This window comes from Squalius cephalus (assembly GCF_949319135.1).
Source record: "Squalius cephalus genome assembly, chromosome: 4".
NCBI classification, from domain to species: domain Eukaryota; kingdom Metazoa; phylum Chordata; class Actinopteri; order Cypriniformes; family Leuciscidae; genus Squalius; species Squalius cephalus.
The window spans coordinates 34998706-35013878 of NC_137125.1; the positions used below are offsets into that span (position 1 = coordinate 34998706).

General features: G+C 34.5%; 1 protein-coding gene across 4 annotated transcripts in view; it reads right to left on the reverse strand.

Moving 5' to 3' along the window:
- Window positions 1–2619: 2619 nt before the first annotated feature.
- Window positions 2620–15173, reverse strand: part of gramd4a (GRAM domain containing 4a) — a 56043-nt gene continuing 43489 nt past the window's right edge. For 2 of the 4 annotated variants that reach the window (XM_079868740.1, XM_079868742.1), the window contains 9 exons: window positions 14843–14886; window positions 14220–14329; window positions 12997–13151; window positions 12763–12780; window positions 9022–9166; window positions 8749–8842; window positions 7745–7835; window positions 5716–5784; window positions 2620–4221 (listed from right to left, as the gene is read on the reverse strand). In XM_079868740.1, the coding sequence (XP_079724866.1) occupies window positions 4123–4221; window positions 5716–5784; window positions 7745–7835; window positions 8749–8842; window positions 9022–9166; window positions 12763–12780; window positions 12997–13151; window positions 14220–14329; window positions 14843–14886 (825 nt within the window). In that variant the 3' untranslated portion in view covers window positions 2620–4122. The remainder of the gene's footprint in view (window positions 4222–5715; window positions 5785–7744; window positions 7836–8748; window positions 8843–9021; window positions 9167–12762; window positions 12781–12996; window positions 13152–14219; window positions 14330–14842; window positions 14887–15173) is intronic. The other 2 variants (XM_079868741.1, XM_079868743.1) reach the window with 1 other exon arrangement.

Genomic DNA, 15173 nt, shown 5'->3' on the forward strand with positions numbered 1-15173 from the left:
TGTGTGTGTGTGTGTGTGTGTGTGTGTGTGTGTGTGTGTGTGAATCTCACAAACAAGTCCATGTCATATTTCACCACAAAATCAAAAGAAAAAATAAGAAATGTATATTTTGCATAAGGAAAAGGGTTTTTGTGTTGTGAAATTAAGTATCCCCAAATTCTCATTACCGTAATGCAAAAAAGGTTTCAAATTTATTTTTTATTTATTTTTTTGCTGCATTACAGTAATGAGAATTTGGCAGATGGAAATGAGCATGTGACCTGGACACATTTTAAAAATTCAAATCAGCATAAATTTAAGGCAGTACAATAAATATAACCATGATAAATTCTTAAAAATATACTAAATGACATTATATATATATATATATATATATATATATAAATAAATAATGGAGGCCAAGAATTTGCTGACTTGTTTTAGGTAAATCATGGCCATGAATTAAAAATTCGTTCCCTCATTTCAGTAAATCGTAGCCACGTTGAACTCATTCGTTCCCTCGTTTTAATTTAACTAAAACAAGGGAACGAATTATTATAACGTGGGCACAATTCAGTTAAACAAGGGAATGAATTATTATAATATGCACAGCTACACGATTTACTTAGAAAGAGGGAACGAATTAGTAATTAGTAATTCGTGGCCATGACATATAGAGATTTTTGAAAAGAGAATTTCGGGAAATGTGTCTTTCAAACTTTTGAGCGAAATATAACCTAGGGCCGGATTCACGAAACATTCAATTGTTCTGCTATTTTCTAACTTTAGAAAAAATATATAAGAATATATTGTATTCCCAAAGTATTTCTAAAGAATGTTCTTATCTTTTTTTTTTCTTAAGATTGTTCTTAAGCCAATCATTGACTTCCATAGTACGGGGGGGGGACTATGGAAGTCAATGGGGCTCATCAACTGTTTGGTTTCTGACATTCTTCAAAATATCTTCTTTTGTGTTTCAGAAGAAAAAAAAATCATACAGGGTTGGAGCAACTTGAGGGTGAGTAAATGATGATACAATTTTCATTTTTGGGTGACCTATCCCTTTAAGAAAAAAAAAAAAAAGATGTTCTTAAAAAAATATTTGAGAAATTAAGAATTTTTCAAGAATTGCACTTAGGAACATTCTTACGAACTTCTTAGAATTGATCTTAAGAACGTAACTTAACGAAAGAAGATTTTCCTGAATCCAGTCCCTGGGCGTGTTCTTGACCATTTTTGTGAAATTCACTCTGTATTAATACAGTATATTCATAACTAGTTTATTAGTGCTGATACATTTTCTAAAAGCATGTTGTGGTCAATACCATAAGAAGAAGAAAAAAAAAGACCAGAAATGATGATATACCAGTTTTCACGCCCCTGGGCTGGGCTGGTTAGCAGGGATCAAACTGGTCTGGACTGGATTTTAACCCAGCTTGTGTAAACATCAGTTTGAGACAGACAATGAACAGTTAAATAAACAACATTTGGCAAAACTATTGGTTACCCGATTCATTCTGTGCTTCAGTGCAATCCAACACGACAGCCAGAGTGCGGGACACTTCCAAAAGCTCTAGGGTTGGCAGGGGTAGCCCAGACAGCAACATAGTGTCGGCCCAGATCCGGCCCACATCTGGTACATGTGGATTCCACGCGTACCAGATGTGGGCCGGATCTGTGCCGACACTATGTTGCTGTCTGGGAGACAACCGTCCTGCAGACTTCAGTTCCAACCCTGCTCCAACACACTTACCTGTTATACCTTGAACACATTGTTTAGCTGGTTCAGGCTTGTTTCATCAGGGTTGGAGCTAAACTTTGCAGGATGGCCTTTGGTAAAATACACAGATTCATCTTTGGGAGCTGAGAAACATTCAACAGTCCCTCAAAAATGTGAGTAAACTAACAGAAGCATGGGAAGACAAAGTATGAACAGTATTTTCTCCTAAAATGATCTTTGGAATGTATTAGATACGAATACAAATCTGCTACTTATTAAAATGTTGGTAGTATATCTGTGCAAACAACCTCTTCAGTTTAGGGTAGAGCAACAAAACGTTTGGCCCACTAATATTGTACAATAAAAATTCCTTCTTTTCGGTTTCGCTTATATTGCAGGATGGAACTTATTACGGTAAATTGCAACATTACAGGCTATTCGCGTCGTATTGAATTTACCACTACAGCATCAAGCAGATGTGATGCCTTTTTTACACGAACTGATCTGAAATAATAATTCCCCCCAATGTTAATCAAACCAAAGCAATTTTAAGTTATGCTTTATAGTGGCTGTTCAAGATGAGTGTAAAGGGGTGAATCTCACAAAAACTGAAATGTACCTGTCATATTTTACCTTTAACCTTTTTTCTCAATGTGACATTTTCTTGATGCGAAAAAGACATCTCATTCATAACATAAAATAATAAAGTGCATTTGTAACACAAATGTTAAGTATAATGTAATTTATGCCATTTCTTTGCATTGTTATTGAGAATTTGTGGAGGAAACTGTCAAGTTATATATACATACACATATATACATATGTATATACATATACACATATATATATATATACATACATACACATACATATATAATTTTATACATTATTTTCATTGACACATTGTATTTTTTTATTTTGAGGTGAAATATGGTCTGAATATTTCTTTGTGAGATTCATCCAAAGACTTATACTATAGTCGCTTTATGAACAGGTTCTGTGAACATCTACGACTTTACTGTAAATCTGAATTTAACTTCATTTAGTAACGGTTTAAAGTGACAAAACGTTAACAAGTAACCGGTGTTCAACTGTAAGACATACATACATGAAATACTTGGTAAAAAAAAAATTCGATAGCACTTTATTTGACAGTCCTGTTCTAGTATGTACTATGTACTAAACTTAACCTTTTAAGTCAAAGTATTAAATCAAAGTAGTTATCTTATATTACTTTCTTGTATGAGTACACAGTTAGTTCACATACTGAAAAATAAAGTGCGACATTTCATATCTAACTAGTGTTTTCAAGCGTAAGCAAACCAATCGATTAGCCGACTGCTACGACATTACAACCATTTTAAAGAAAGGCCATTTGAAACCATTTTGAAACTACACTTTCCCCAAAGTTAAGTTTGGGAAAATGTTCTGCTAAAAAAACATGAAGCACACTTTGCTGAGAGGTGAGATTTAAGTGAGTTTGAGTGTGACTGTGTTGTGCGCACACAGCAACAATGTAAACAAATGTAAAAAATAAAGGCGTTTTTTTTTCTTTTATCGGTCTGAAAGGTCATTTGCACTGACAGTGATTTGCAGTGACAAAGCAACCAGAAGTCATTTTCAATGAAAGCTGTCGATTTCTAGCAACTCGAGCGACAGCGACTGTTGCCAACATGACAAAGTGAGCAAAGTTTAACTATAACCAGCCTCATAACTTTTAAAAATAAAACATCATGGTGCATGGTGGTGAAGAATGAATATAGTGCGCAAGACATATAAACTACCTGTATGGCGCATTAAATCGACAACTCTCATTGAAAATGAATGACTTCCTGTCGTTTTGTTTCTGCAAAACGCCTAAAGTGTGAATACACTTTTTTTTCTTCGTATTTATCAGTATTTTGTCTTGTTTTCCAGTACAAAATATCTAAATTTAGTTAAAAGACTAATTTACTTGTGAAGCAAAATTGTGTAAGAAAACAAGACACATATCTTGAATTAAGTTTTAAACAAAAATACTGATTGAGAAAATGAATTCTTGCAGTGTTTAAAGTGTTCAAGATCTTCCTTAACACCCCCCCCACCCCACCCCACCCCCCGTAACATCTTCCAGGTTAAAACCGGACATGAAATCAGATGAGTACAAAAACACGAAGTCGGATCAGTGTGCTCATTTTTGGAAAGCCAAAAAAGGTCACAGTCGCATGACGAGAAGCCGGCCCCGCATCCCTCCGGTTGGAAAAGTCTCTTTCTTTGAGATGCAGAACTCTCGCTGGAATGTCAGCTCGCTAAAATCTCCTGCTGGTCACGTCTCAAGCCTACAATCATCCAAGTAACTGTCAATTAAAGTTAACCAGGCAGGAAATGCTGGTCCCATACTTGTTTTCCAAACGAGATATCTTCCAGAAGGATAAAAGGTTGAGTTATGTCTCAGGGTTGGTTGTGGTCATGATCTTCATGTACTGGGTAAAGATCGTCTCAAAGGCCTCGTCTCTGTGTATCATGGCACCAAAGACCAGTGGCTGCGAGAACAAGATAAAGCGATTCTCTGTCAGACTTTACTCAATTATTCATCAAAGCAACAAGACAGACACTTTCATTATTTCAATGAGGGTGATGGCGCTGTCAAAAAAAGACATCAAATGGCTTTTAACTCTTTTCTCGCCATTGACGGAAATTTCTGGCTTTCCGCGTTTTCACTGTTATACGGCAGGGGGCGCTATTACGCATCTGAAAGAGTACTGAATCTCCTGATCAAAAGACATGTGAAGAAGCAGAAACAAGCGATAGCAGATGTATGGAAGCTTGTTTCCACCACAGAATAAAAATAAATACATATTTAATTGCGACTTTATCTCACAATTCAGACTTTTTTTCTCACAATTGCGTGATATTAAGTCGCAATTGTGAGTTATAAAGTCAGAATTGCGTGATATAAAGTCGCAATTGTGTGTTATTAAGTCAGAATTGTGAGATATAAATTATAGGGCTGTCAAACGATTAATCGCGATTAATCGCATCCAAAATAAAAGTTTGTGTTTACATAATCTGTGTATGGAGTATAATTATTTTCTATATATAAATACACATACGTGCATATATATATTTAAGAAAATGTGTTATTTATATATAAAATATTTATATATAATATAAATTCTATATAATATAAATATATATACACAGTATATACATGCAAATATTTCTTAAATATATACATGCATGTGTGTGTATTTATATATAGAAAATAATTATACACTGTACACACACATGTATTATGTAAAAACAAACTTTTATTTTGGATGCGATTAATCGCGATTAATCGTTTGACAGCCCTAATAAATTCACAATTGCGAGAAAAAAAGTCAGTCTTTTTTTCTTAGAATTAGACTTTATAAATCGCAATTGCGACTTTATATCTCACAATTCTGAGAAAAGATGTCAGAATTGCGAGATATAAACTTTATAACACACAGTTCTTTGAAATAAAGTCAGAATTCCCAGATGTAAACTCGCAATTGTGAGATAAAAAGTCGCAATTATCTTTTAATTAGAATAAACAAGCAGAAACAAGCTTACATACATATGTAAGCAGATGAATATGTAAAATAACACCATCGTCAACATTAAACAGCATATAAATAAAACTGCCTAATGTTACTGAATGAAATGTCAACCCAGGACGAGCTATAGGACTGTGAAGCATTGGTAAGCAAGTTGATGGACTGGAGTCGATCTACTCCATCTGAGTTTTGATCATCGTTCTGAATCCGATACGACAAAAACGTGTTTTCTCAGCTTTTAGCTCAAAATGTTGCTTTTTTTTATGAAACTTACTCGCATTCAAGTGTTGCAAAATGGTTGCATACCATTGCAAAATTTTGACTATTATCGCCCAGCTCTAATCTGCTAAATACGGCTCTAAGGTATTACGATATTATAAATATTAACATCACGATTTTCTACTTTGAAACAATGTGTATTGTGAAGCGCTATACAAATATATTTGACTTGACTACCTTCTGTGTTGACGGTGTGGCAATAGAAATGCCCATTCCAGACCCAGGCAGAACTGATAAAACTTTATACTGTGAAAAAAGAAAAGCAAGAGTTATTGTAACAGTAAGCGATTTGCAATAAACATTAAACATGATATGGTAAAAACCCAGACAGCAACATGGTGTCGGCCCAGATCCGGGACACATCTGGTACATGTGGATTCCACGTGTACCAGATGTGGGCCGGATTTGGGGCGACACCATGTTGCTGTCTGGGAATTCCTCAAAATGTCCTACTATGAGGTAAAAAAAAAGGATAATGAATAGAGTATAGCTCACTTTGGTCCACTTTACAGCTTTGAACCATTAAATTACTCAAGAAAACGATTGTCTGAATGACGTAGTGACCAACAACAAAAAACTATTTTCTTTTAAACTCTGAGACAAAAATTCATTAAAAAAAAACAAAAACAGTTAACCTCCCCAACCCTTCGAAACGTCGTCTGGTCTCTTCATGTTATGTGTTCAGGCGTAAACTACATAAATATTAGGCTAAATATCCCCTCACAACTGACTGCAAACTACCATTCAGGTCTGTCTCCATTTAGTTAGCAATGCCCAACTTCCTACAATCCAATCATTTTTTCATTCCACTTGAATTTCACTTAAATATACATCACAGCAGGGAAGAAAAGATTAACTTCCGTTTAATGCCGACTTTAAAGAACTAAAATCTGATGAGGTAAACCTCACAAACTTTGTCAAATCTAATGACTAGCTCTTCATCAGATGTGTTCATTTGTATAAACTTCTTCATCATGGAAATTGCATAATTCAAATTTGAGTTAGCCATTGTTCAGTGTTAAGGCTGGAATACACTACACCACTTTTGCCCCTGATTTTTAATCTGGATGAGAATGACGCTAGTAAAAAAAGTCATAGCCAGTCTGCAGATGTTTGGGCAGTTGGAGTTGAGTAGTCTGGCCTAGAGTTGTCAAAAGTACGGACTTCGGTACCAAGTCGGTACTGAAATTTAAAAAAATGTGACGATACTAGTATTTCCCTCTAGCATTTTGAGCGCTGTTGAACGGATTTTTAAACACCTCTGATTGGCCATTGTGTTCACATGCTCAACATACCTGTACAGTATATGTCTGTGATTGGCTACAATGATCAGCACTTCAAAAACATTGACGCTTTTCACCAATCGCTTACACAGATACACACGAGAGCGTTTGAAAGCGGCGTCTATAAGCAGATCCGTCTATCAGTGGATATATTAGGGATCCGCTGATAGACGCCTCCTTTTAAACGCTCCTGTGCGTATCTGTGTAAGCGCTCTGTGAAGAGTGTCAAAGATGTCATTGTTAATCATTGTAGCCATTGTGTGGTTTACTTTTATAATGGAAGGATGTACTTTTTTGGGCTTTAAATTTTGGGTTGCCATTCAAAATTATGCATTCAAAAAGCACGGATTAGCCACGGCATTTTTTAATATAACTCCGATTGTATTCGTTTGAAAGAAGAATGTCATATACACCTAGGATGACTTGAGGGTGAGTAAATCATAGTGCTAATTTTCATTTGTGGATGAACGATCCCTTTAAGGTATAAGTAAATGTTTGTAAATAACTTATATTTTAGAGTCAAAGATGAGCTGTTTTTTTGTTCTGATTGCAAAATATATATGATAATTTGGAAATCAATTTTATAATAATTACAATTGCACTATAATTGTGTAAAATTATAATTTAGAAACTCTGAAATTGCTTTTAGTAATTTTGAAATAATTCCACAAATATTTAAATGAAAATGCATTTTTCATGTGCAGCCAGTGATGCATTGCTGCCACCTACTGCTGTAAGAAAGTGCATGAAGCATAAATAGTCAAAGATCCATAAAGTTAATAACAAAATAGTCTAATTTATTTCAGTTAGCTGCCAAGGCAACATATTTAATAGTCACTTAAGTTTTTCATGTAATATTTATATTTTACTTTGTTTCAGCTTTATTTCAATGACTTTTTAGTTAGAAATAACACTGCACATACCTTCTGGATATCTGTGATGTCCACCAGTTTAATGACTTTGTTCTTCTTTGAAGACCCCGATCTTGAGCTGGAGCTCTCAAAACACAGGTATCTGATGGATGGGCAGCCAATTGTAATTATAATGTTACTGCATTAATGTACATGTTGATTCTATGGTGCTTCTCAATCTGTTATGTTAAATAATGGCATGAACTTATTCATAACGACATGAAATAGATCTTCATAGTACCTGATTGCTGAGCACAGCAAGATTCTTATCTAAGCAACAGTTGTTGGGGGTAAAGCATTACAAGTAATGCGAGTTATGGTATGTAATCAGATTACTTTTTCCACGTTACAAGTAAAGTAACACATTACTTTTAAATTTACAACAAAATATCGGAGTTACTTTTTCAAATAAGTAATGCAAGTTACTTTGTTTTCCTATTAATTGACTGACAGCTCTCCTGTCCCTATGTTGAGAGGAATCGTAAGTGAAGAGGCGTTGCGTGCACTGTGTGTGAACATGATGCTTCTTGTAGTTCTAGACTAAATGTGAGCATGAATTTACTCAAAATCAGATTCAGTATTCTTCAAAATGAATAGAAACAGTGAAAAGCAAACTCAGAATATTAAGCAAACCTGCAATTATTAAAGATGTTAAATAATACAAATATGCTTTATGCATTTAATCTCACTTTATTAACCAATGCCTTTGCTGCTGACCTTCGATGATCCAATTCAACTATACCAATAAGCAAAAATGACTTTAGTTAAACATCACAATTGATTTTTTTTTGTTCTGCAATCCAGAATAGCAGCACAGCTGAAAGTTTTGTTTAAGCTGTGGAAAAATAAAACTTTTTTTGTTCGCAAGCCCAGCTCAGGAGACAAAAAGTAATGCAACACATTACTTTCCATAAGTAACTAAGTAATCAGTTACTTTTTAAGAGAGTAATGCAATATTGTAACACATTACTTTTAAAAGTAACATTCCCCAACACAGCTGAGCAAATGTTTCTTACTTCTCAGTGACGTAGAGCATCCCGTTGCGAATGTAGTCAGTGGGCATCTTCCTGTCTCTGTTTATCAGACAGCATCTCCATCCATTCTCACACACTGAAAAAAAAAAGACACTACTAAATCTCTTGGTTGTACACAATTGGAAAAATACAAATCTGTTTGGCATGTCCAACTCAAGCCTGTTTTGTTTTGTCTATTTAGGTTTCAAGTACTTTTTTTTTTTTTCAGGATGCGGAGTCTCATAAGACAAGAACCAAGTCTACGAGAGGTCTCACCGGGCAGAGGTCTCTCACTCTCGGGTAGGTTGAAGATCTCATGGAATGCTCCTTTCTTTGTGTTGTGCGAACGGCCAGGCTCTTCCTCTCGGGTCACTCCGGCCGGGATGGTGGCTAAACTGCTCCGTGAGACCACTGGCTGAATCTTAACATAAAAGAGAGAGATTTTGGAACAACTCAAATAAATAGCTTGCATTAACTTTTAATGATACTTTTAGCCATTACATTAAAGTAAAAAAACAAAACAAAAACATTTTACTTACATAATGTGACATGTTTCTGGTATTTATGATATTTATAAAGGATAGGTGTTTGAGGGGGTGAACAATTTTTTTCTCTCTTCTGGAAAAACATGCACTAATCAATCACTCACAATAGCAATTATACCATGGTCTGCCTGAATACTCAATTCTGATTGGCTGGAAGGTGTGCAGTAAAATGCACAGATAGTTCCAAGTCAGTTTAATCACCATTCTATATCAATGCACCAATTTTTATTGAAGCACACGCACACACATGTATTCCAGACAGCAATATAGTGCCGGCCCAGATCCGGTACGCGTTGAATCCACATGTACCAGATGTGGCACGGATCTGGGCCGACACTATGTTGCTGTCTGGGATGTCACTGACTCGCACACATAAATCAGAGATTGTGCTGTACACACAGAAACAGGAGCGCAGAGACTTCTTATCAACGCTTTCCCATAACTTTTATTAGTAAATTACCTTCGCTACTGAATCACTACATTATATTACTTAGCAAGAAGGTTGTAACGTCGCTGTTTTTGAAGTAATTCAACTCACAGCTTCATTGCTAGCAGAGAGACTCTGCACAGCCACGCACATCTCTCTCTCTCTCTCCCTCTATAGGCTAATTAATTCAAATAAATAATAATCATTCAATCAAATAATTTTAACCTTACCGCACTACGTTATCTCTGTGTCAGATTTAAAACGGACAGAATGCTATATCTAACCGTAGCTGACGAATTTAACCACCATTTTAACCCTTTCAGTCAAATTTCGCACTGCAAACATCAATGACAGCTTTAACTTGTCAATTCTGGCAAATGACCATGGTATAATAATTAATGGCTAGCAGTGTATTAAACGATTTGAATGCTTTGCTTCGCGTCAGGTGGTTCTTTGCCTCCATGTCGTGCATTAAAATAGTTGAATACACAGCTAGCCGTGAATTATGCCTCACTTTTAATATGTATTAGGGAAGAAAACAGGTTTCATTTTGATTTCCTGTTGACTTTAAGCTTAAAACAATACAAAGTGCGTTCACGGCATGTCGTAATTACCGTAATTATGAGATTACGACTTACGAAAGTGAAAAAAGTGTCCACGTCTTCGTAGAACTCATAATTACAATTTGTAAACTAGGATTTTTCTGAGAGCTCCGATTTGCAGATTGATAGTGTTGCCATAGAAACACAATTCCGAGTCCGAGGACATGAACAACTCCGAGTGGGAAGTCACGTGTTGTCATCTCGTAATTACGACATGGCGTGAACACAGCGAAAGTCAACATGAAATGAATTCATGTGGGTGTCAGTAAGTCAGTGTAATGATGTTTTAAAAGAAGGTTAAAGGTAATGTTATCAACCGCCATTGAGCTCATTCTCAAGGGCATGTAATATGTTCTCTGTACAGATTCCCAACAACACAGTCAAAATACTTAATTTCATTGTCCTAAAGGCAAACATTCAACTATTGCTACATCTAATGATCTACTTCTAAGAAACCAAACTACAGCTGCATTGTTGTGTAAACCAGTGTTAGTGTAGTTCACTAAAACCATGAAAAAAATATACTGACATAACGAATCAAATAAAAAATCCAAGGAAACATTTCTCATTTTCATTTAGTTTAAATTGATGTACTAAAATAACAAAAACTGAAATAAAAAAATGATATAGACAAAAAAAATAAATAAATAAATAAATAAAATAAAATAAAAAAACACACAAGATTAATAAAACTAGTTCAAACTGTTAACAAAAACTGTTAGTAGTATCTCCCTGATACTAAAATAACACTGGTGGAAACTACTCAAAGCAATCCTTTGCTATCTATGCACACACACACACAGAGCAAACCCATCAAATAGTCTGTGAAAATGGATTCAAAATGGCACATTAGCTGTAAACATTACATTAATATGCAATAGCTAGATTAGATTACATTAAACAAAATCATTAATATTAAATACTTTCAGTTGATCAGTCAATTAATTCTATTTTATATCAGATTTTAAATAAAGAGCCAATTCTGCAGAGAGCAAGAAATGCCCATCTGATATTACACCACATAATTATATTTTGGATGAAGAAAATAAAGACTGTTTTTAAGACCGTTAAGATTTGCATTGTGACATAACTTTCATGACAACAAAGTACACCCCAACACACATTCTCATTACCATAATGGAAAAAAAAAAAATCTCATTCCCATTACTGTAACACAAAAGATTATATAATCTTTTTGCATGACACTAATGAGAATGCTTTTATTATAGTAATGAGAACAGGATTTTTTCATTATAGTGATTACAATGTGATTTTATCACATTAGATTAATTCTTTTTTTATTATAGGTAGAGAATTAGTTTTTAAGGATTAAGGTAATGTACAGTATGGAAGCTTGTCTCTGCCACAGAATATTAAATAAAAAAGGTAATTGCGACTTTATATCTCACAGTCATGACTTTTTTTCTCACAATTGCGAGTTTACATCTCACAATTCTGGCTTTTTATCTCAGAATTGCATGATATAAAGTCACAATTGCCTGTTATAAAGTCAGAATAGTGAGATATAAACCCAATTGTGAGAAAGTCTTTTTTTCCTTAGAATTGGACTTTATAACACGCAATAGTAAGTTCATACCACTCAATTCTGACGTTATAACACACAATTGCAACTTCATATCACGCAATTCTCAGAATTGCGAGATCTAAACTCGCAATTGCATGTTATAAAGTCAGAATTGCGTGATATAATGTCGCAATTGCGTGTTATAATGTCAGAATTGGGTGATATGAACTTGCTATTGCGACTTTATATTGCGCAATTCTGAGAAATCTCGCAATTGTGAGAAATAAAGTCAGAATTGCAAGATGTAAACTCGCAATTGCGAGATAAAAAGTCACAATTATCTTTTAAAATGTTTTATTCTGTGGAGGAAACAAGCTACCATAGTACAGAGCCCCTAAAGGGAGCTCTGGGAAAAATAAATTGAGATACTTTAGGAGGAAAAATTATGTCTTTTCCCTATCTCATTTTTTCCACCACCTTGTCCCTTTAGGGGCTCTGCAGGTTTCTTTGGCATTACAATAAAAAGAAAGAATTTTTTTTAATTATATTAGCATGAACTTAGGTGGAAAATATGCATAATTGTAATGAAATATATATATATATATATATATATATATATATATATATAGAGAGAGAGAGAGAGAGAGAGAGAGAGAGAGAGAGAGAGAGAGAGAGAGAGAGAGAGAGATTTTGTGGTGGAATATGACCTGAACATTTCTCTGTGAGATAAGAGTTAAGTTAGTTGAGCTTAAGCTAATTGAGCCATTTTGATCCATTTGGCCACAGACAAAAATTCATATCACAAGGTGCATCTAGATCCAAACACACACAGGTAAAGAAAGTAAGGTCAGCTGGTTTGATCACACACACACACACACACGCACACAGGTGCTGGCAATACCACACCACAGTCCCTACCTTCTCACACCCAGACAGCTGAGAGAGAAAGACAACAGATTATATGTGATCGTCATGTCAGCGACCTATACTGATGATGATTCCCTTACGAGGCAACACCCATCACTCTCATACGCACATATTTACAGTGCCTGACACTCTGAAAAAAAATGTTTTATATAGGTATGACATTTTAAATGTGAAAACAACCAGGAGGCTGCTGTATGAGTATGACATTATCTCTTTCTGTCTCACCCGTCGAGACACAGTGGCATTGCTGCGCTCTTTCAGCTGAGGGTCCGTGGGCAGGTTGTTCCACATGATGAACGGAGTGTCGTATTTGTCTCGGAGTTTCGGGCAGCTCTTAAAAAGGAAGTCTATAATAAAGAACTTGATGCCTGCGTAAAGCCCTACCAGGGAAGACACATATACACACCATGAGAATGATAAAAACAACTGCATTTCAGCACAAAAACATCTATTGTGGAAGATTTATTACATTATTTTTAATAAAATTAACTTTAATTTAATGGAACAAGGTGAACACACACTTCATTTCACAGAATGCTCTTCTGTACTAAATATAATGGACAAAATGTAAAATTAATGTATTTATAAATTTAGAAATGTACTCTACCATTCAAAAGTCGGTAAGATTATTTAATGTTTTTGAAAGGTATTTCTTATGAGTTTCTTATAAGGCTGCATTTATTTGATCAAAAATACATTAAAAAACCCTAATATTCTGAAAAATGGTTACAATTTAAAATAACTGTTTTCTATTTTAATATAGTTTATAATTGTGATGGAAAATCTAAATTTTCAGCAGCCATTATTTAAGTCTTCAGTGTCACATGATCCATCAGAAATCATTTTAATATGCTGATTTGGGGCTCAGAAACATTTATTATCAATGCTGAAAAAAAAAAAAAAAGTTGTGCGGATCATTATTTAATTTTTTAACAATGTAAAGTATTTACTGTCACTTTTGATGAAAAAAGGCATTCAAGCCTCAAATAAAAGTATTCACTTCTTTCAAAAACATACATTTTACTGATTTTTTGAACGGTAGTTTACCTTGTCGCTAAATGTCTCTTGTTAAAAGTCCCCCTGTGTCAATCATAGGCTCGTTCTTACATACTATATGTATTCTAAATAAAAAAGGTGCTAATTTGCATATTCATACAACCGTGTATACTAAATGAGGTAAGAGTGTGGATTACATTCAAACTATTTTAAGGCATGACACACTTTTTTTTTTTTTTTCAAGGGAAAAACGCTTAAATGTGTCATTTTGGTGATCAAATATGAGTTTTAAGGGATAAAATGATTGACTACAGGGGGACTGTTACTGTATGCTGTTACACAAGAGACATGTCAGAGCCATTCAGAATGGCAGTGTTTGTTTGTGTTGCAATGTTATTAATGTGTATGGGGTGTTTATGTACATATGTGGGGTTATGAATAATGATTCTCACCGATCATAAAGCCCATCAGCTTGTATGGCAGGACACAGGAGGAGATGAAGGCCACCCACAGAGCGATGTACAACTTCTGAGTGATCTCAGGCTGAACCCACATAAACAAACTGATGTACACATACAGACATGGAGAAACATTCATTAATTTCCCTCAGGTCATGAGCTTATTTTCACTTGCCCTGTACAGAGTTTTGCGTTCACCTGTAAAACTCACTATAGCCTTGAAATATTTCCATCAGTAGTTTTGTTTGCTGGCAAAGAGAACGCAAACAGTTTGTGAGCAGAGCAAAAGTATTGATAATGTTTTTTTTTCACCATCTCATATTATTTTCATCATTTTTGTTGATTTTTTGAAGGTTTTGCCCCAAGAAACTTATCTCAAAACCTTTGCTCTGTCTCGTGAAATGTGTGCGTTTCCTCACAAAAGTATTGCATTTTCTCTCGTCTCATCACCAGTTTTATGCTTGCTGGAAAATTTTTGCATTTATTTGTGATGTTTTTAGGGAAAACGTTAAAAGTTTTGCAAGGGAACACAAAAGCACATTGATAATGTTTTCATCCATTACTATGTCCCTTTAAGGAGCCCGTAGTCCTACAATAAAAGTTAAACAGCTACTTACTTTTTGATTTTCTCCAAAACATCTGACATCTTACCAAAAAGATTCTGCAGAAAAATACACACGAAATGAAATTTGAGAGACATGTCCATAAAATTTTTAATCACAATTTCATATGGCAATTTCACATTATAAAATAAAAGTCCTCAAAAACTATGAAATAAACCATTTTGCAATAATTTCCATCTATGCTTAACAACTATTGGCTACTTTTCCTTCACAATCACTATTCATATAATATTCCTAACTAATATATATATATCTATATATATCTATATATATATATATATATATATATATATAAAAATGTTTAAATTATTGTTTTGTAAAGAAA